Here is a 21,016-nt window from a genome sequence, read left to right as displayed (position 1 = left end):
GGGGAGAGGTCAGAGTGTGTGTGTGTCAGAGAGAGCAGACAGGGATTTTTAAGCTCTATGGGAAGAAAAGCTACAAGGCTATTGGGACAGTAGTTAACTGAATAGATCAGTTATAGGACTCTATAAAGTGATCAGTTCAGCAGAGGTGTTACTGAAATACTGGGTTTAGGGAACTCATCTGTTTGCTCTCGGTTGAAGAAACAGTGGGTTTAGAGTGAGGTCTTTGGGTGTCTTGGGGAGAGAAGTGAGTTGCGTGAGAAGCACCAAGTGAATGCTCAGGAATTCACTCGAAGATAACAATTTGCAACTATGCCAGTTCCAAGCGAGAAGCTTTTGTGTCAAGCTATTGGTAACTCTTCACTGGTTTCTGTGTCTGTAAAGATATTGCTGGGATAAAGGAATAGTGGGAATTTGAATCATCTTCTTGAGTTTGTATTGAGATTTTTCCAACCTTTTTTCCCGGTGTAGTATAGCTCATTTATTCTTGTTTTAATAAATATTTTATTCTTTGTATTAAAAGTTTATCAGCAGACTCCTGTGAATATGTTCAGTAACTTATCTCCATGGGTTATCTTTAAAAAGTTAGGATCTATCAAGCCAGGTTTCACCCTGGGATCTGACTTGTCCAGTATTAAGATCAACTGGGATTGTAACACTTTACTTTCCTAACAAATGTCTCTAATCTCTATAGAATTAAGTAGGAATCCACTGATGCCAAAAGGAATTGCAAAGGGAGCCTTTCAAGGGTTGAAAATGCTGTCATATCTCCGGATTACTGAGACAGGACTTTCTGAAATTCCGAAAGGTGAGGGATTTTCTTATCTAACTTCCCAAAATAATTTGTAATATTTTGAGACTAAAGTGGTCAAGAGTTCACGATTTCCGATGACACAGCTGAATTAAATCTTCGATATTTAAACCTCTTACTTGTAACTACTGTAATAGAAGGGCCCTGTAGTATTACGTAAGTCATAAACTAATATGCTAATATGTTCTCACTCCTTTTGATTTGTTTCCAAGACCTGCCAAGTTCAATATCTGAGATGCATCTCGATCGCAATAAAATTCTCAAAGTGGAAGTGGATGACTTCAAAAACCTCAGCACTTTGGTCAGGTGCAGTATTTAAAATCAACTCTGAAATGCAACGTTTGAAATAAAAACAGGAAAAGCTGCAAAATGATCAGCAGGTCAGGTAGCATTGTGAAGAGAGAAAAACCAAGTTAACGTTTCAGACCGATGACCTTTCATCAGAACCTAATCCGGAATTCCCAGCTCTGTTGTTGCTTGAATTTAACCCCACGGCTATTTTAAAGTGAAAGCATGCATACTTCTTCCAAGAATGTTTAAAAGATAAAGGGAAATGGAAATGTACTCTCCAAAAATTGAACATGCCTTAAAAAGGAGGAGCAATCATATTTAAACAAAGAAAACACACATTTGATCTTAAGTTCTAGCTTGCAGTGGAGATTGCAATTAAACTCTGATTCTCAGCTTTCACAGTTCCCTCACTAAACAGTTAAATTCCCAAGTTTTCCTAATGTGCCCCTATCCATTTATTTACATAGCAACGTCAAGACAGCAGTATACTATTTCTGGGGATGGTGAAATATTTACTCGTGTCTATCCCATTGTCACTTGTGCTGACCAAGAATCACAGGAATATCTAGCAATAGGGTTAATAGCTGGGGCTTACTGATCAGCTATAAAACATTTCAGGCATGCGTCCCAGTCCATTCTGATGGTGTGATAAATTTAAAAAGTAATTAGTGATCAGGCAACACGTAAGTATTTTTAAAAATTGTCCAGAAATTGACTGCACTTTCCAACTTCGGACATTCACTTCTCCTGAAATTTGTGGTAATTAGGTAACAGTTTCTAAATGTTAGTCCATGGAGTGAATGTTTTGCCCCTTTCCTCCTTTTCTTTGTGATATAATCTCATAAACCCTAGCATAATGAAAATTTCTAACCATTTTAATGTAATCCTATTGGAACAGGGCTGCCAATCCTTAAGGGCACAGAGTGGAAAGTGGGCATGACTCAGGGTTAGGCTAGGCTGCAATGTTGAACAGTTTGCTAATATTTATTGTCTATGAACCTACAGAACCCACTATAGGTAAGGAGCTCCTGGTCCATCCAGCTTGTTCCACTAGTTGTGGTGCCCAATCCATCATATTACATACTTCTCAATCACCTGACACTGTGTAATCTCCTGGGAAATCTCCAGTTAGAAAGTATAAAAGGAGCCCTTGAGGAATGCAGGGAAAACAAGACTGAACATTCATCTTTGATCCTTGTAGGTAATCCAAACTGGTCCATGAGATCACATTGGCTCTGATTAATGCAAGAAGATATCTATCTTGTTACAATCTCCGTAGAGACCGATAACTTTTAAAAAGAGCTTCGAATTTACAGTTATTAGCTGAAAGAATGACCAGACAAGATTTTGAATTTTTAAACATTTTCTGTAACAAATGACTCAAAAAACCCACTCTTGACTAAACACTATTTTCGTTTTGTGGCAACTTGTACTTTGAATTACAGAAAGACAATTCTTCTTTATACTTATCACACATTATAATCTCCATAGAATTATAGCCCTTATAGTGTACAGTTCACAATTGTTCCCAGCTTCCAATGAGTTGCTTCCTGTTTACTTTCCCAGCTGGATAGCTTCTAATCACAGAACTGACTTTCACTGTGAGGGTTACAGTACAGATTCCTTCCCACTAGCCCAAGCTAGTAGGTAAATCCTCTAGCCTCCTTCAAATCTTCATGAACTCAGTCACTTCAAATTGAGTACAAGCTCCTACCTGCTTTCTGCATAGTGAACAACCACGTCAGCATTTTCTCTGCTTCAGGTTCAGGACTGACTGCCTCTATCTCTTGCTCTCTGTCTCTCAGAGGTCTGCAGACCACACCAAACAAATTGCTACCTGTGATATTCATGGATTGCTAGGGAAGCCTGTAACCTGGTATCAATAATGGTTTCTTCTGTCCTCTTTCTCATGGTAACATGAAACGCATTAACCTTGTATCTAGGTAGAAATGCTAATTAGCTATCTTTCATCTTGGAAGTAAATGGATAGTTTATAGCACAATTGTTTACAATCCAATACTAACAACACCTTGCTGGGACTTTCAGAATCTCAGGGTCTACGTGGGGCAGAATCTCCTGCCGGTTGGGCGGGCCGGTCAGGAGCAGGCATGGGCGGGTGCAGAGCCAATCGCCACCTGTGATCGGCTGCGCACCGCCATTTTATGTGGGCGGGCCAATTAAGCGCTCAGCGCTACCTGTGCGGGTGGGGGGAGGAGGGAGAGTCTGGGCATGCACGCGAAAGAGCACAGAAATCTCCCTGAGGCACAGCTCTGTCTCAGGGAGATAAAGTTCACTTTTAAAGTTTATAAAAAAGGGAAGGTAAAAATTATTCAGACCTCTCCCCTCATGTAACAATGTCACATGAGCTGGGATATGCTTATGGAAGTGTCAAAAATGTTTTTATTCATTTAATAAAACCTTCATGAAACCTCATCCCGCCCGTGGATGAGGTTTCATGCAAAACGCGGAGGCCTCTTGGGCTCTTCGCCTGCCCCCCCGCCAACCCAGGTTGGATGGGCAGCCTTGTCAATTTGGTTAATTAATTTATTAATGGCCTTAACAGGCCTTTGACAGTATGGCGGGTGTGCAGCCGAGTCCGGTGTGCGCCCACCAAACAGAAGATCAGAATGACGGGCAGCGACGAGAAAATTCTGCCCATGATGTACTCAGAGACTGTAGCCATTGTCTCCAAGCATGTACATCTTGTGCCTTCTTCTCAGTAAAACAGCCTGAGGCCTCCTTTAATCTCTAATAATCAGACCAGTCAAGCTTAATGTCAGGCAGACTACAGGGCAGGTCACATGACCCTCTTCATTTACCTAGATTTAAAGCTACAGTCCCAAAACGTAAGGATATTATAAACCCCATAATGGTAACAACATCCTATACAAGGTCATCCCTACCCTAGCTAGATATAGGCCCAGATCTTGTTTGAAGGAATTCAATTAATCAGCATTCACCACAAGAGCAGGCAGCCTGTCCCACAGGTACATCATTCTCCGGGAAAAGAAGAACCGCTTCACGTCTAACCTAGTTCTGCCCTTACACTACACGTCTAGATGAACGTGAGGAATGGCCTCTGGGCGCAATACAGTTTTTACGGTGCTGTGTTGTTTTCCAATCACAGCAGACGCTAACAAAGATGAGAGTAGACCAGGCCTAAGACAGATGTTGGGATCCATTCATTTTTGATGTGTTACGTTGTGATGCTGCTGATCCAAGAATGATGCAGCTTAAAAACAAAAACAGCTGTTAAAGCCTTTCAGAAAATCACAATTATGCATGTGGGAAGTTTGGTGCACACACAGCTATGATCTGGAAAATGTTTTAAAGTGCACGAGGTAAAGCAATCGACGGCGTTGTAGGAAACTCTAAATACAAACAAATACAATCTTATTTAAGTTTAGCTGCTCAGAACTTGGCTTGGACCCAGAACAATTTGGGTTAGTTAAGGATAAAATCCCTCAAATCCTGCACTGCCAGTGTAAGTGCAACATGTGGAACACCCAGCCACTCCCAGTTGCACTGATAGCTTCCCAGGCCACAGGTAGTGGGCTAGCTTCCGGGACAGGATGGGCTGCCACTGCTTAAAAGTGCTCGTCAAAGGCACTGACCCCGATTGAGGCCTGGTAAATTGGAGCAACTCAATGCCATTTTCAAGGATGTAAGTGAGTCCCGGAAAAGACCTTTTCTATAAAAAAACAACTTATGCTTTTCTTCAGTTCCCAACAGAACTAGTTATTTTTCACCCAGATGGTGGTGGGGGTCTGAAACTCACTGCCTGAAAGGGTAGTAAAGACATAAGCTCTCAGCTCATTGTAAAGGTGTCTGGTTTATGCACCTGAAGTGCCGTAATCTGCAGGGCTACGGATCGAAAGCTGAAAAGTGGGATTAGGCTGGGTGGCTTGTTTTTTTCAGCTGGCGCATACATGATGGTCCCAGTGGCTTCTTTCTGTGCCGTAAACTTTCTGTGATTCTATGAGTATAAAGAGGCTTCGGTTGAAGATAATCAATATTTTTTAGGATCAATTATCTTTGCTTGGAAAAGATGCTTTTTCCCCTTTATTCTTTCATGGGTTACAGGCATCTGTTGTCCATCCCTAAATGCCCTTTAAACTGAGTGGCTAGCTAGGCCATTTCAGAGTCAACCATGTTGCTGTAGGTCTGGAGTCATGTGTAGGTCAGACCAGGTAAGGATGGCAGATTTCCTTCCCTGAAGGACATTAGTGAACCAGATGGGTTTTTAACCACAATTTAATGGCCACCATTACTGAGACTAGCTCCATACTCCAGATTTATTAATACTCCAGCTTTATTAATCGGATTGATTTCCCACCAACTGCTATGAGATTTGAACCCATGTCCCCAGACCATTTGCCTAGACCTCTGGATTACTAGCCCAATGATATTACCACTACACCACCATTTCCCTCTTTCAATAGGGATTATCATTCTTAAGATTTCCCAGGAACTCACTTAGACAGGGTATTTTTGTATGTCTGCTACCCCAGCACCTCCCCACCAGAATTTAAAGGGGCACTGCAATTACTTTACATAAAATCAGATTCCACCACAAATTCTTCACCCACTCCACACATGAGTCTTTTCTATTCTTCTCCAAAACAGGAATCCCAAGCCCTATATTGCCATCCAAATTAGCTGAATGTTCCATTTGAGGTCCCTTTTTTGCCCTAGGGGGTTGTTTCCCCTTAAAGTGAACAGGATTCTTTGGGATTCCCATGGATGGAGGGGAGCGCCGATAAGGCATTGCCATGGAACCATTCGCAGGACACTCCCAATATTCCAAATGGCTAATCTGCCCATCACTTATTAAGGAAGTTCTCTTGAGTTTTCACAGCAGTGTGCTGCCCAGATCTCCTTATGGTCCTCATCTCTTTCTTTTACTCTTTGCAGGTTGAGGCTGAGTTCCAACAAAATCAGGTATTTTGCGAATAAGACTCTCAGCCACATGCCAAACCTCCAGGATCTCCACTTGGACAACAATAGACTGTTTGCCATTCCTCCAGGTCTACCACAGCACAAAAACATCATGGTAAGGTGCTGACATTCAGGAGGTGAAATGGGTGATGTTAGAATGAGAGACCAGTTTTCCCTAAGTTTTCCATAAGGCTTTACCTTATGGCAGTGAGGGAAGTGAGGTCTTGATTGCCTGTTTTGTCTGCTTATGGAGGCCTGAAAAGATGGAAAGGAACCAGCTTACTCCTCCAAACATAAAACCAATTTGTTAAACTCTGAGAGACAGATTTTTTTTGACTGAGTTAAAGTATTTAGACATTCCTGACTGCCCCTGTGATCAAGCTTAGATAGGTGACATGCATGCAATTACTTTTTCTATCTTGGAATCTTAATAGGCTGGAATGTGTTCGGGACTTACACGGGAGAGCCCCCAGGAGCATCAGGCACCTTAGCTTTTTATGAGAACATTTCATAGAATCTTACAGCACAAAAGAAGGCTATTTGGTTTATCCTGCCTGCACCGGTTATTTGAAAGCATGATCGACTCCCTGCTCTCTCTCCTTAACCCTGCAAATTTTTCTGCATTTTTTCTTATTTTCAATTACATATCCAATTCCCCTTTGAAAATTACTATTGAATTTTCTTTCTTCACCCTTTCAGGCAGCCCTTTCCAGATCAAAATAACTTAATGCATAAAGAAACCTCTCCTCATATCACCATTCGTTCTTCTAACAATGATCTTAAATCTGTGTCCTCTGTTACCAATCCCCTGCCAATTGAAACAATTTCTTCTTATTTATCAATCAAAGCCCTCCATAATTTTGGACACTTCTATTAATTCCCTCCTTAAATAATGAATCCTTTAATATCACAGTCATAGAGCAAAGTTTTACAATTACTTCACTGGATAATTGCATGACTAGGTTGTAACAAATTAATAATTACTTGGTAAATGTTTTCCAAATTATGATTTTCCAAAGAACCGAGTGGGGAGCGGGGGGTGTGGAGGCAAATTGTCTTCTTCAGGGTGACATTCTGGCAGAAGGGGACTTCCTCAGACCCAGTGCCCAGGGCCTACACCATAGCAAACATAAGGGCTAAGAAGAGATGTCTGGTGGCCTAGTCCCTATCGCACATGGAGGGCTGAGAAGGAGAGGGCAACTGCAGTCCTAATGGGGGTTGGGTAAAGGGAAATTCCATTTGCAAGGTGGCAATAGGCCTCATCATCACATTTGCCTGTTGTTTCTGCCATGTTTCCACCCAATTTTGGTTGAGTTTGCAGAGGAATTTTCCCTCTCCTTAAGAAACTTTGGTTCACTCTGTCCCAAAGGTTCAGTTGATAAGTTCATGAGTCAATGTTGAGCAGAATTAAACAGGCCCAAAAGATCCTTGAACTGTGCTGGATTAGTTGATCTCAGCTGGGGCAATACTACAATTGCTCTCATCATCCGTGAGTTAAAGGAGGGAAAAATAAGTGAAAATTCCCACATCAATTGCAATCTAATGATTCCAGCTACAAAACCGCCCAATGTTGAACAGCCTGCAGCTATTATCTAGGTTTATGAATGAAGAATGACCAGTTAGGCATGATGGAAGTTGGAAAGCAGGGCTTGTGGAAATATTTCACTGCCTTGAGACAATGATGGAAAAATATGTAGGGGAGATTTTGATTAAATTGCCTTAAAAAATACAAATGAAAAAATTAATGAGTCCAGAAATAGCTGAGAAAACAGGAATTTGAAGGTGATTACTAACCTGTTTGTTGCCCTTGTCTCACTTTCGAAGTATGTGGCAAGGAATCTCAAAAGATGTTGAAAGCCAGCTCGCTTCCCCCTGGTGTACTCTGGAACATGAAGAGAAGAGCAAGAGTAGGCCATTCAGCTTCTCCAGCTTGTCCTGCTATTCAAGTAGGTCATGGCTGATCTGTACCTTAACGTCCTTTACCCACATTTGCTCCAGACCCCTCAATACACTTACTCAACAGAAATTAGCGATCTAAGTCTTTAAAAAATCAATTGACTGACGTTCCACAGCCTTGTGAGCAGAGAGTTCCTGATTTCCATTATTCTTTGTTCCCAGTTTCACTCGAAAATAGCATAGCTCCAGTTTTAAAATTATGGCTTCCTGTTTAGAATCCTTTCACTATGATAAATAGTTTTCCCATATCTAACCAATTGAATCTCTATCATTTTCAAGACTTAAATTAGATTACCCCTTAACCTTCTAAGAAAATCCAAACCAAATTTATGCAACCTATCCTCATAAGTTAACCCTGGTATCATTCTGGTAAATCTGTCCTCTACCCACTTCCGAGGCCAAAATACTATTTTTGAGGTTCAGAGTCCAAAACTGAGCAGAGTATTCCAGATGGAGTGTGGTCAAAGCTCTGTTCAATTCTGTTTAATTATCACTTTGTTGCTTTTGTAGGATTACCCCTCAATCTTCTCAATTCAAAGGTATCGGAGCTATATTTCTGCCCTGGTATAATTTTACTTCCCTCGGGTTTCTCACTGATTGAACTTACTGAGGAAGGAGATGAAAAACTATCAACCTTGTAGCTTGCTTTTGGCTTTTCTGATTTGTTGGGAAATCCAAATGGTGACTTTGCATTTTCACCACGTGAAAAACACTTTTGTTTTTCTGTTCTCTGCTGCAAAACACTTCAGAATATTTTGGCTTATGAACAAAGCAGATACTCATTGTTTTGCTTTTATAGGAATCAAAAATCTGTGCAAAGTTTTATGATGTAGGTGTAGAGTTTTAGAGTACCATTCCAGGGCACAAGTTGGCTGCGATCAGTGAATGAGCGGTAATGTCCTCATGAGAAAAACATTCAATATCTCAAGCTGTGTTTCTTCATCACCCAGAAACTTCTTGTTCTTGCCACCTGGCAGAGGGTGTTGTTTGTGAATAAATGATCGACCTAAGAATGAGGAAAGCCATTCAGTCAATATTCATTCATCTATTTAAAGAGATCCTAACAGCCTCCCATCATAACATCCAATTGCATCTTGAAATATTCCACTGTTCTTGGCTCCACTACTCTGTCTGGAAGTTTATTCCACACATTAATCAGCTTTGTTTGAAAGGATTTCTTGAATAATTCTGAAGCTGACTTTTTTTATTTAAACCAGTGATTCTTCATTCTACGCTCCCAGTTTGATTATTCTGGATTAACTTTTGCTATTCTTTTAACAGAACCTTTAGAAGATTATATCTCAGTGTTTTCCTTTCCAGATTGTAAAGCTCAAGTTATTCCAGTCTGTTGTTGTAACTCAGACCCCTGACAATGTTTTGTAGCATTGCCCTGAATCCTTAGAAATGCCTCTTTTGGTTCCTGGCAACCAGAACTGAATGCATTACTCAAGGTGGGGCCTGACCAGAACACTGGACAGTGTTACACTTGTGAGGTTTATAAGATTATGTTTTGGAACTGTAGCTTTAAATTTAAGGTAAATGTAGGGCATCATGTAATCTGCTCTGAAGTCTGTCTGACAATAAGCCTGGGTGGTTTGATTGTTAGACATCAAAGGAAGGCTTAGGTTGTTTTATGAGAAAGTAGGTGCAAAGATGGAGGTGGAGACAATGGCAGCAGTCTCTGAGTTCACAATGGGTATACTCTGAGTCTCCCAAAGTCCAAGTAATGTGTTGAAGGTATCGAGTTGTAAATTGTTGTGCTGTGAACTTCAAAGATGAAAGCAAGTTAGGGTCAAGAATAGCTAATCAGCATTTCTACCTGGATGCAAGATTAATGTCTTTCATGTTGCCATGGGGAAGATGACATTTTTGAGATCAGGTTACAGGCTTCCCTACAAGCCAAAGAATATCACAGGTAGCAGTTCTGTGTAGCCAGCAGAGAGAGGGGGCTGCTTTTGGATTTTGAGCAACCATAGCTGAATGCAGGAGGGTGATGGTCTCTAGTCAAAGAGACATAGCCTGTGGCCATCTAAGGATTCCGGGAGATTTGTCCTGGCATGACCAGGGGGAAGAAGAATCATCATCAGAACAGGCTTTACTGCTAATGGTGGATTTAAGAAACACTGAAAACTGAGGATACAGCCACTCGAAGTTACAACTTGGTGAAACAGGGATACTGGAAACCATTGGAAGCAGGGATCAACTGTGAACTGTTTGCTATAAGGACTGTAATTCCATGGAGAATGAGATGTGTGATAAGTATAAAAGGGGAATGGTCCTTTCCATAGTATAAAGTATAAATTGCTTACCAAAAGAAAATAGTGTTTGGTGAAAAGTGCTACTTTATTCATTTGTTACAGTAAAAGTTTTAAAATGTGAAATCTTGTACCATTCTTTTGACTCGTAACTGGACATTTAAATTTCTTTTTAAAAGTTATCAGTATCTATCAAGATGGTAACAACAGTCTGACCATAACCTCCTCTGATCTGTATACTATTGTTTTAGCCATGTTGTTTACAATGCCAGCTGAAGCTCAGTGATAGCTTTCAGCCTCTAAGTCAGAAGGTTGTGGGTTCAGGTCCTATTCCAGAGACTTAAGAATAAACATATAGGCTGGCACTCCAGTGCAGTGCTGAAAGAGAGTTGCATTGTCAAAAGTGCCAATATTCAGATAAGACATTAAAGCAAGACTCTGTCTACTCTTTCATGTAAAAGTTCCTATGATGCTATTTTGGAGAAGAGCAGGAGAGTTATCTCTGTTGTCTTGGTTAATATTTATCCCCCAACAACATCACTAAAACAGATTTTCTGATCATTATTTGTTATTTATGGGATTGTGTTGTGTTCACATTGGCTACCATCCTTCCTCCATTTAAACAATTAGCAATAAAGCACTTTGGAACGTCCTGAGATCATTAAAGACCCTTCATAAATGCAATTCCTTATTCCTTGCTTTGGTTGCACATCATTCGTGTCAAGACTACTAAGATTTCTTCGGCTCTTTCAGTTTCATCCTTAATTATTTCAACACCACTTGTGGAATATGCATGTGGTCAAGTTTTCTATGCAATGTGTACTAGGTAGATTTGTACTAGGAGGGTACAATGAAAAGTTTGTCATTCTATTTCAAAATAATGAGGAGTCTGGACAGAGTAAAGAGGGAGATACTGTTCCTATTGCCATAAGGATCGAGAACCCGAGGACATAGCTTTAATGTGAATGGCAAAAGCACCAAAGGTGACATGTGAAAATGCTTTTGTGCACAGCAAGTGGTAAGGACCTGGAGTGCACTGCCTGACAGTGTGGTGAGGCATATTCAATCGTGGTTTTCAAAAGGGAATCGGATAACTATCTGAAGAAACAAAATTGCACGTTGAATTGCTCCTGCATAGATACAATGGGCCGAGTGGCCTCCTGTAACCTTTCTAGAATTCTGTAAGCCTATTTCACAATCCCTGATAAAAGTGATTACGCTGAGTTCTGTTTTTGCAGTTTGTTGGAAGTAATTATTATGTTCAGAATTCATTGGGTTTTATTTTATTTAATTATAATTATTAATTATTTAATTATTCAAATTACAGGCCCTCTATCTCAATGACAACCAGATAGCTCATATAAAAGGTGGTGACTTTTGTCCTCAGATTGATGATCCAATGAAGAGCCCATACAGCAGGATCAGCCTGTACGGGAACCCTATTCCATACTGGGAAATTGAGCCGGGAGTCTTCCGCTGTGCTTTAGACTGGATATTTATCCAACTGGAGAGACCCAACTAAAGCCTCATTATAAATAAGGACTGAAATTGGTGCCAGATACCCAACTCCAGATCACTTACTTCCATTTGTACAGTTGTCTTCCTTAATCAAACTGCTGAATAGCGAATATGAAAGTAAAATATAGCAGCAACATTTTCCTTTTACACTCACAACATTCACTCTGCTACTAGTTTAAGTGGATTTTTTTTCACCATTTTTTATACGTTTACCATTTCTTGAGTCAATATTGTACACGGGCATGTTCTGCGTCATGTACTGTAATATGCACAAATAACGAGTTCATAAAGAGGAAGCTTTCTTTTGCAGTTTGCATAATAAAAATGTTACAGAATGTCCATGTTGAAATTATGGTCTTATTTGATGGTAAACAGTCTATTTAATGTATCATGCATTTATTATCACCATCGTTCTGTCAGCAATAACACCAGGTACACAATACTCTAGAATCCTTCAGGGGGTAGGGGTCTGCATCAAGAAGAATGTATGCGAGGGGATTGCTACAATCGAAGTGCTGAGCCAGTGATGATATGTATGGTACTGCACGCTCCAACACCAGAAAGCTGTAAGTGCCAAAGATTTGAAGAAAGTCACATGAATTTGCACAGCATGTTGGCAGCCGTGAATGTAAAGTATTGTTTAAGCTCTGAAGATGATGAAAAGGGGGGTGGGGGTTATTTCTTCATATTTGGAACAGTAGAATAAAATGCACTTAAAGACAGTCTCCTAAGTAATTTTAAGCAGAACTGACTCCGTTCTTCAATCGAAAGAGGGAGGGACAAGGAAATTATTTTGTTCCAATTTGAATATAATTCCAGATTATGGAGACACATAAGTGCATGATTGATCTTGTTGAGTCTGTTCCAAAGAATCTTAAAGGGCTAGAGGCTATTCAGCTAATCATGCCTGTGCTAGGTCATTGAAAGAGCTGTTTAATGAGTCCCTCTCCCTCACTGTTTCCACATGAAACCTGTTATTTACATAGATCCAACCAACACCTAACGTGTTCAATCTTTCATTTTGGTAATAAATACAAGGCATTGCTGATCAGCCGCATCAAACTTCAAGGCCAGAATCTTCGGGTCAGCAATTGGGGGCGAGCCCCACTCACCAATGCATAAAATGATGCGCGGTGATATCAGGCATGCAACCCGACATCACCGCGCCTCATTCAGATCTTCAGTTTGGTGGGCACGCACTGGAGTCGGCTGTGCACCCGCCGAACTGTCAAAGGCCTATTAAGGCCATTTAAACAGCAATTAAAATAATTAACTGAGCTGCCCGTCCAACCTTAAGGCTGGCAGGGGGCAGGTGAAGAGCCCAGGCGGCCTTCGCATTTATCATGAAACCTCATCCACGGGCGGGATGAGGTTTCATGAAGGTTTTTAAACTTTAATAAAAATTTTCAATAAAATTCATTGACATGTCCCAGTTCATGTGACACTGTCATATGAGGGGACATGTCTTAAGAATTTTTTTTCCCTTTATTTAAATTTTTAAATATCAAATTGACCCCCCTGAAGCAGCTCTGTGCCTCAGGGAGATTTCTGCACTCTTTTGTGCGCAAGCCCCGACTCAACCTCCTCCCCCCCACCCGCACAGGCAGTGCTGAGCGGTCACACTAGGCGGGCCTTAATTGGCCCTCCCACAGAAAATGGCGGCGCCCAGCCGATCGGCGCGGACGCTCCAGCCCAATCCCCCCCGACAGGGAGAAAATTCTCCCCCAAAATAATAAGAGGAAAATTGCAATTTTTTTTAGTGGGCTATTTTGATCCAGATACAAAGTGCCACATTATATAGAGCCCTGTACATTATTTGTGCAGTCTCTGTAGGCCCCAGTATATTCAACATTACATTTTCAACACTCCAGTCGATTCAACAACTAGTTGACTGAGACACACCAGGAAAGCTCTCAGTCTGAACTGGGACATGTCTATGAATTTTATTGAAAATTTTTAATAAAGTTTAAAAACCTTCATGAAACCTCATCCCGCCCGTGGATTGGGTTTCATGATAAATGCGAAGGCCGCCTGGGCTCTTCACCTGCCCCCTGCCAGCCTTAAGGTTGGACGGGCAGCTCAGTTAATTATTTTAATTGCTGTTTAAATGGCCTTAATAGGCCTTTGACAGTTCGGCGGGTGCACAGCCGACTCCAGTGCGTGCCCACCAAACTGAAGATCTGAATGAGGCGCGGTGATGTCGGGATGCATGCCTGATGCCACCGCGCATCATTTTATGCATTGGTGAGTGGGGCTCGCCCCCAATTGCTGACCCGAAGATTCTGGCCTTGAAGTTTGATGTGGCTGATCAGCAATGCCTTGTATTTATTACCAAAATGAAAGATTGAACACGTTAGGTGTTGGTTGGATCTATGTAAATAACAGATTTCATGTGGAAACAGTGAGGGAGAGGGACTCATTAAACAGCTCTTTCAATGACCTAGCACGGAAATTCCCCCTTCCAGAGACTAAGTGCGGTGACGGACGGGTTTTGAGGTGTGAATCCCGTTGGGTGGCATGGTGGGAAATTGCACCCGATTTCATGCTCGGAAGCTCATTACTTATGCATTGGCAAGTAGCTCTCTGAAACACAGGGCGGGATGGGCACTGACCCGTCCGTCCTGCGATCCCTAATGGGATCGAAGGTCTGGGCACCATATTTAAATGCCAACTGAATATATACATTACTCTCAGTAGGTCACCTGGCTGTCAGGAAACATCTTGGTGTGGCTGCACTGTGGAGAAAAGTTACTCTGAGGGTCAGCAATGACTGCCTTGAGGCCCTTATCCATGGGGTCTGCCAGCAGTGGGATGTCCTCTAGCCGAGAGATTGCTCCATGAGGCCCACCAGCCTCACCTTGCCAGCCTGGGAAGCGGTTGCAAGGGAGGTCAGGGCGTTGGGCACCCACCCGAGAAACACAATCCAGCCAAGAAGAGGATGAATGATCTCATCCGCTCCGAAAAGGCTAAGTCAACCTTCAGCTCACTCCAATCTCACACTCTCAGAATGGTATCATGCACTCAGAGGGTTACACTGCTCAGGGATATCACACAATATTAACGGGGGACACATCAGCAATGATTGTCTCACAGACACTTTAACATCACCAGCGTCTCATCTACCATGCTGCACAAACTCTATCCTCAGCCCTTATTGGGGAGGGCTCAGCACACACAGCGGGCATGCATGCTTCCCAATCTCTGCTCCATCTCTTCTCATTATGTCCCATCCCTTTTATCTTCATTCAGGCCAAGCTCATCCACAACCACAGGGTCACACCCCAGATGGGGGAAGAGATGTCCGACACCCAGGAGCTGACCCACGTTGAGGAGGATGCCGCCAAGTTGGCGGGCGAGGGCAGAGGTCGTTCCCGTGGGGAAGGTGAGATCAGCCTCTCCCAGCAAGCCAGTAGGGATGAGCCCTCCATGAGTTGATCACATCCCGATAATCACAATGAATGACAGGCACGGTTGCATTCTGCCTGCTTATGAACAAAATCTATCTTCTCTCTCTTACAGGCACCAACAGGCCCAGACAAACCATCAGAGCTACCATGAGCCCCAACCCTCAGGCTACCTCAGAGGAGGATGCTGAGGATGCATCAGAGGAAGAACCATTGCTGTGTTCACCTGCACCCTCCAACAGCGCTGGGTCATGGACCGAGATTAGTCTCGGGGAACACTTCGCTGACACAGCTGCACAACAGTCAGAGACGGTGACAGCCCAAGTCTTTGGCACTTCGAGAACTGCTGGAGATCAGGCACCCACTGAATCTGAGTCAGATGATGTGCCTCTGCAAACAGCCTTCTCAAACATGCTGGAGATGCAAGGACAGGTGGCGGAAAAGCAGGTAGAGGTCCGAGAGGCAGTCAGCAGCTAGAGCAAAGGATGGAGTGGTCTGTCCGTGTTCTGTCTGATGTTGTATCTGCAACTTGCGAGTGCCTTGAGGCCCCTATGGGAAGGGTGGCAGCTGCCTTAGGGACCTTGGTGCCGGATTTGCACTCAGACCTGCACTCCACCACTACAGACATTGGTGGGATCCATCAGCGGCTAGGCAAGAGAGGGGTGGGGCACCTTGACCTTTCACCAGGAGCCCCTTCTCCTTGAGGAGTTAGGCAGGAGCCCTCGGGCACCCACAGGGAGGAGAAGCAGCAGCTGGAAACCCCGAGGCCATCCACCAAGGTGTCTCCGAGAGCGCCCAGCCGATCCCTATCACCTCTGCCTGTGACCCCACCACCTCCAGCTCCACAGGCTGAGGAGGGTGCACCTGCCCCACAGCAGGAGACCCAAAGTAGACCAGAACCCCCTGGTCTCAGCACTCTAGAGGATGCCTGCCAAAACCATCAAAGTTAATAGGATATCGCAGTCTGCAGGCTGCCTCAGCCTCCACTACAGATGTTGGGGATGTGGCGGTGGGGTTAGAAAAATTAAGGAACTTTGACATCACTTCTGGGGGACAGGTGTTCAATCACTGTATATATAATGCAGCTGTGGAAATACACTTGCTGTTTGTGAGAATGGTCTCATCATTTGAAAGCATTGCGCATACACATCCTTTGCCCTCTTTTTGCGAGGGTGGGCCATGCTCCCACTAAGAGTTCACCTCCATTTGTGAGCCTCACCTTCATGTGATGTGTAGCTGAGTCATGATAGTTACTTGGCCTTTGTGTTATGTGAGGGAGAAATGTCAAACTCTTTACTGGAAATGTCTGCAAAATGCATTAGTAACTTCTGCTCCTTACAAGACAACATGGAGTTGGAGGTGCTCAAAGCATTGGCGGGGTAACTGTAATTGTTCCTCATAATGAGAAGGCTGGCGTCATTGGCAGTGCCAAAGCACGAGACCTGCAGCCATGATGGCCTCGCCAACCATGTGCACATCTCAGTGTCTGCTAAAAGTTGCTCATTCTGGTGGTTATGACTGCATCAAGTCCTTTAACGCAGTGTTTGTGCTGTTGTGCTGACTTTCCCTTCCCAGAGCGCATGGATACAGGGTTCGCTGCTGACATTTCCAAAGATTAGACCTTGCTGAATTGTGAGGGTTGAAGGTGCGCGTCTGAATACTGAACTTGCTCTCGATGCTACTGGTTGTAAAGGCCTTTCAGTGCACTGGCCTGGCACTAAGGGACAGAAGGAATATGGCCATGTCCCACTGCCTGCACCTTACTCCTCCTGGATTCTTGTGACTGTCAGTGTGACATGGGCACATCTTCCACGTCGTGTTTCTTCGATTTCATCTTCACATGGAAGCTGAGCCCCATCTCCCTCTTCAGTTTCTAGCCCTTCCTGCTCTTCATTGTCCGAGGAGCCCTCAGCCTGCACCATGCCTCGCTTCCCATTTGAAGTGCCAGTTTGTGAAGGGGCAACAGACCATGATGAGACTGGACACCCTCTGTGCAAAGAGTACTGCAGAGCGGCACCTGAGCGATCCAAACATTGGGAGCATATCTTCATGATGCCAATGGTCTGCTCGATGATTGATCATGTCGACCTATGCACTGCATTGTATCTCTCCTCTGAGGCACTCTGAGGACGACGCACGGGTGTCATGAGCCATCGTTTGAGCACATTTCCATTATTCCCAAGCAGCCACCCCTTAATCGCTGAAGCCCTTTAAATATTTGAGGCACCTGGGAGTGACTCAGGATGTAGGAGACATGGGAACTCCCAGGGTACCTGGCACAAACATGCATGATGTGCTTCTGATGATCGTACACCAGTTGAATGTTCATGGAGTGGAACCCTTTCCTGTTAATGAACATCAGGGTCTGCTGCCCTGGAGCTATCAAAGCCACATGTGTGCAATTGATTACACTCTGTACTCTAGGGAAGTCTGTCATGGCTGCAAATCCCAGAAATCTAGCAGCCTGGCTAGCTTCATCGAGTGTAAACATCACATAATGATGAGCATTACTGTAGGAGGCATTTGTCATCTCCTTGATACATTTGTGTGTTGAGTTGGATGAGATGCCACATAGGTCTCCGATGGATCCCTGGAACAATCCACAGGCAAATAGATTGAGCACAGCGGTGAATTCAGGGACACTGTTAGGGGATTGTCATTCATCTCCAGATAGGAAAGTTTCTTTGGTAGATCCTTGGTTGTGTGAGTTGCCTCTGTGGGATGAGTCTAACCTACTCATCCTCTTGGTGTTGCTGGGGATCCCCTGGATCATGGGCCTCTGGCCAGGCCTCCTCTCCAATCTGCACTAAGCAACGCTGATCCTCAATCAGATCACTGCCATCAAGAAGGCAATATTGAGCACAGGCTCCATTATTCAATCCTCCTCCCTTTGGACTGATAAATGCAACAGATTAATGAATACTGAGCAAATTTAGTAGTCCTCCCATTTGCAAACAGAAAGCCATTGTCATGCCCTAGAGCTGCATCTGTGCTACCAGCTTTACACTGATATAGTCTTGCAACTGAGGCGCAAACTCACAGATCTAGGTGACCAAGATGCCAATCCTGATACTTGACATCTCAATCCTACAGGGGATGGAAGAGGTTTGGATGCATTCATGAAATGTGCCACCTTAACAAAGGCACTCCTGCAATCTCTGACCTGGTTTGCTGATCAACCTTAACTTGCACATGAGCAATGACTGGATGCCCTTTGGCCCGTTATCCATGCCAATTGAGAAAGCAGATGAGAGGCTTTCATTGATGATCAGGCAGGTATGCAGTAGCTATGCCTCCTAAATGGGTGCCTGCATTCTCCATTATTATATTCTTCTCTGTTAATGCTCAAATGGAGCCAATGACTCATGTAGTCTCTATTTAAAGCACAAAAAAAGGCAATGGCTCCATTTGAACATTCTCAAGGAAGTCTTCCTCTTTTCTTTCAGCTCTAATTCTATTTCAATGTTGTGACTCTAAGCAGTTTGAGGATGCCCCCTGAAAGGGCCCCTGAGTCCAGCTGTGACCTCTACCCACACTGCCTCGGGTCCTCTTCCAGATTCTTTTCCAGTTTCAATTTCAAACTGCACAACTTTGGGCTGTATTTTTAATTTGAGACCAGCTTTCACTCTCCCTCCCCATCAATGTTTGGATCTTCCCCATCTTCCTGCTATCTCACAACATGCAGGTAGAGCTCCCTCCGGTTATTCTCCCTAGTATCCCTTCCATTGTATTGCGAATGGATGCAAATGGCATTCCCAACATGGATCAGAGGGATACCTGACCCGCCATTAGCCGGCCATGAATGTGGTGAGGGGAAAATTCCGAACTGATTTCCCGCAGGTGGGATTCTGATTTTTGGGCTGGAATTTTCCAGCCCCTCCCACAATAGGTTCCTCCAGGGCGGGGCTGACAAGCGATTGAAATCTCCGTTCACATCTAGCCTTGGCCTCTCTCCAAATTTTCCACTCCCACCCGACACGAAACCCATTGCCGGGAGGATTGGAAAATTCCACCCTGGATCTGTGTTTGACCCCAAACAGGGTTCATTGGGGATTATATAAAAGGTGCCATTGGTGTTGAAAAATTAGCCAGGGTTCCCTGCTCCTGATCATTACCTTGCGCCCCAGCTGCAATTGTACTTGAGTGCACATTGGGTGTTAACAAGATTGATCGGGGCTGGAATGGCCTATTGCTGCACATTGTCAAGGCTCACAGTTCAATCACAACAATTCCAGTGAGGTGCTCATTGAGTTGTCAAAAAAGACTTTCATTTATAAAGCACCTTTCACCATAGTACATCTCAAAGTACAGCCAATGCACCCAAGCAAGGAGTTAGTGCCCAGAGGAGGAGATGGAGAGTAAAAGAAAGCCACAATGTTCAGGATTTTAAATCGTGACCTGATGTAGGATCAGGTAAAATTATACCTCATAACTTCAACTTATAACTTTTAACTTTGACTGCTAGAAAGCAGCATAGACTGGGAAATCCCTTGGAGCTAGATTCCCCAACTGCACCCCCTCCTCCCCAACATCACCCCTGTAACTTTGTTTACACATGAAGACAGAGTTACAGCAGCTCCAAGGGATTTATATCAATTTTATTACGTGTCTCAGAAGCAGCTCAAAGCACATTGTGTGCAATGAATACTTTTGAAATGCAGTAACTGTTGTGAAGGATGAAATAAAAGGACAGTCTGTGAGGAACAATGTCAGAGCAGCCAAGATGGAAAGATATACCTGTGTCATGAAAATATAATGACTTTTATAATAGTTTTGTGATTTATTGTAAAGGTAGGTTAATAGTGGGGTGTGGATTTGTTTCTCTGTGTGTGTGTGTGTGTGTGGGCAGGGGGTGGAGGGAGGTTTAATTGAATGGAAGACAGCTGTGTCTGGAGCTTTTGAGTTATCAGAAGGGAAGCTAGGTTTCAAACGTTAAATAGTTAAACATGGCTGAAGGTTTAGAATGTGAGGTGTAAGGAAAATTTGCATTTTTAGATAAATTAGAGTAGTTTTGATTTCAAAGAAATGGTAGCATGTTACACCTAGCTAAAAGACACTAAGCCAAACAGTGTGTTTATTTTTCTCAAAGGTTACTGCTAATATGAGTACTATGAAAGGTTTATATTATGAGAAAAGTAAAGTTGCAAAAACATATGGGAACAATGGAATTTACATTAAAAAGGGAGAACTATGTATAAAGGAGATGAGGTTAAGTGTAAGGGGAAAGGCATTCTAAGATCCAACACAAGTGTGAAATGCCTTCAACCTCTATGTATCAAGTTGCTGTCTGCAGGAACTGAAGCTAAGAAAACTCACGTTGAATTCCACTGTCCAGGGTATTGTGTTGCTTTGCCTGGGTCTGTTGAAATGTATTTGTTTTTACTGTTGCCTTAATGGGGGTGTAACAGGGAGCCAGATTAATTAGGGTTTTAGGAGTTATTTTAGAAGTAATTTGTAGAGCTTTACATGTGCTTAAAATCTTTTATTTTATTAGTAAATGTTTAATTTAGTCTTGTAAAAAAACTTTGAATTCTCGGTGGACTTATTACTACTGAATTCAAGGCACGCATCTCAAAATAAAACACAAATTGTAAAACAGTTGTGGCAACTGTTTCAAGTTTCCCTCTGGGATTTGAGCAGCTCTGCATTTACCATCCGCTGTGCAATAACACTTGTGATACACAGATAAGACTATAACCTAACCATTATAGCTGGTGATGCAAACTGGAGACAGGTTTGACACTTCTGTATACAGGACCCAGAAAAGGGCACAGAATCACAATATATGATTAACCCGCATCTGTTGCTTCTGATGCAGGTTGCCCACTAATTGAAATGATGGTAGT

The 21,016-nt window shown here is 43.1% G+C and overlaps 1 protein-coding gene across 2 annotated transcripts in view; it reads left to right on the top strand.

The window, feature by feature from the left end:
- The window catches only part of LOC144683228 (decorin-like), a 70,854-nt gene extending 58,749 nt beyond the window's left edge, over nucleotides 1-12,105 (top strand). Inside the window, exons 5-8 of one of the 2 annotated variants that reach the window (XM_078546185.1) lie at nucleotides 692-805; nucleotides 1,021-1,114; nucleotides 6,014-6,152; nucleotides 11,636-12,105. In XM_078546185.1, coding sequence (XP_078402311.1) covers nucleotides 692-805; nucleotides 1,021-1,114; nucleotides 6,014-6,152; nucleotides 11,636-11,770 — 482 coding nt within the window. In that variant the 3' untranslated portion in view covers nucleotides 11,771-12,105. Of the gene's footprint in view, nucleotides 1-691; nucleotides 806-1,020; nucleotides 1,115-6,013; nucleotides 6,153-11,575 lie in introns of both variants that reach the window. The other variant, XM_078546184.1, reaches the window with a different exon arrangement.
- Nucleotides 12,106-21,016: the final 8,911 nt, after the last annotated feature.

Source organism: Cetorhinus maximus, chromosome 8 (genome assembly GCF_964194155.1).
Source record: "Cetorhinus maximus chromosome 8, sCetMax3.hap1.1, whole genome shotgun sequence".
Classification (NCBI taxonomy): Eukaryota; Metazoa; Chordata; class Chondrichthyes; order Lamniformes; family Cetorhinidae; genus Cetorhinus; species Cetorhinus maximus.
This window is presented reverse-complemented; position numbering and strand designations above follow the sequence as displayed.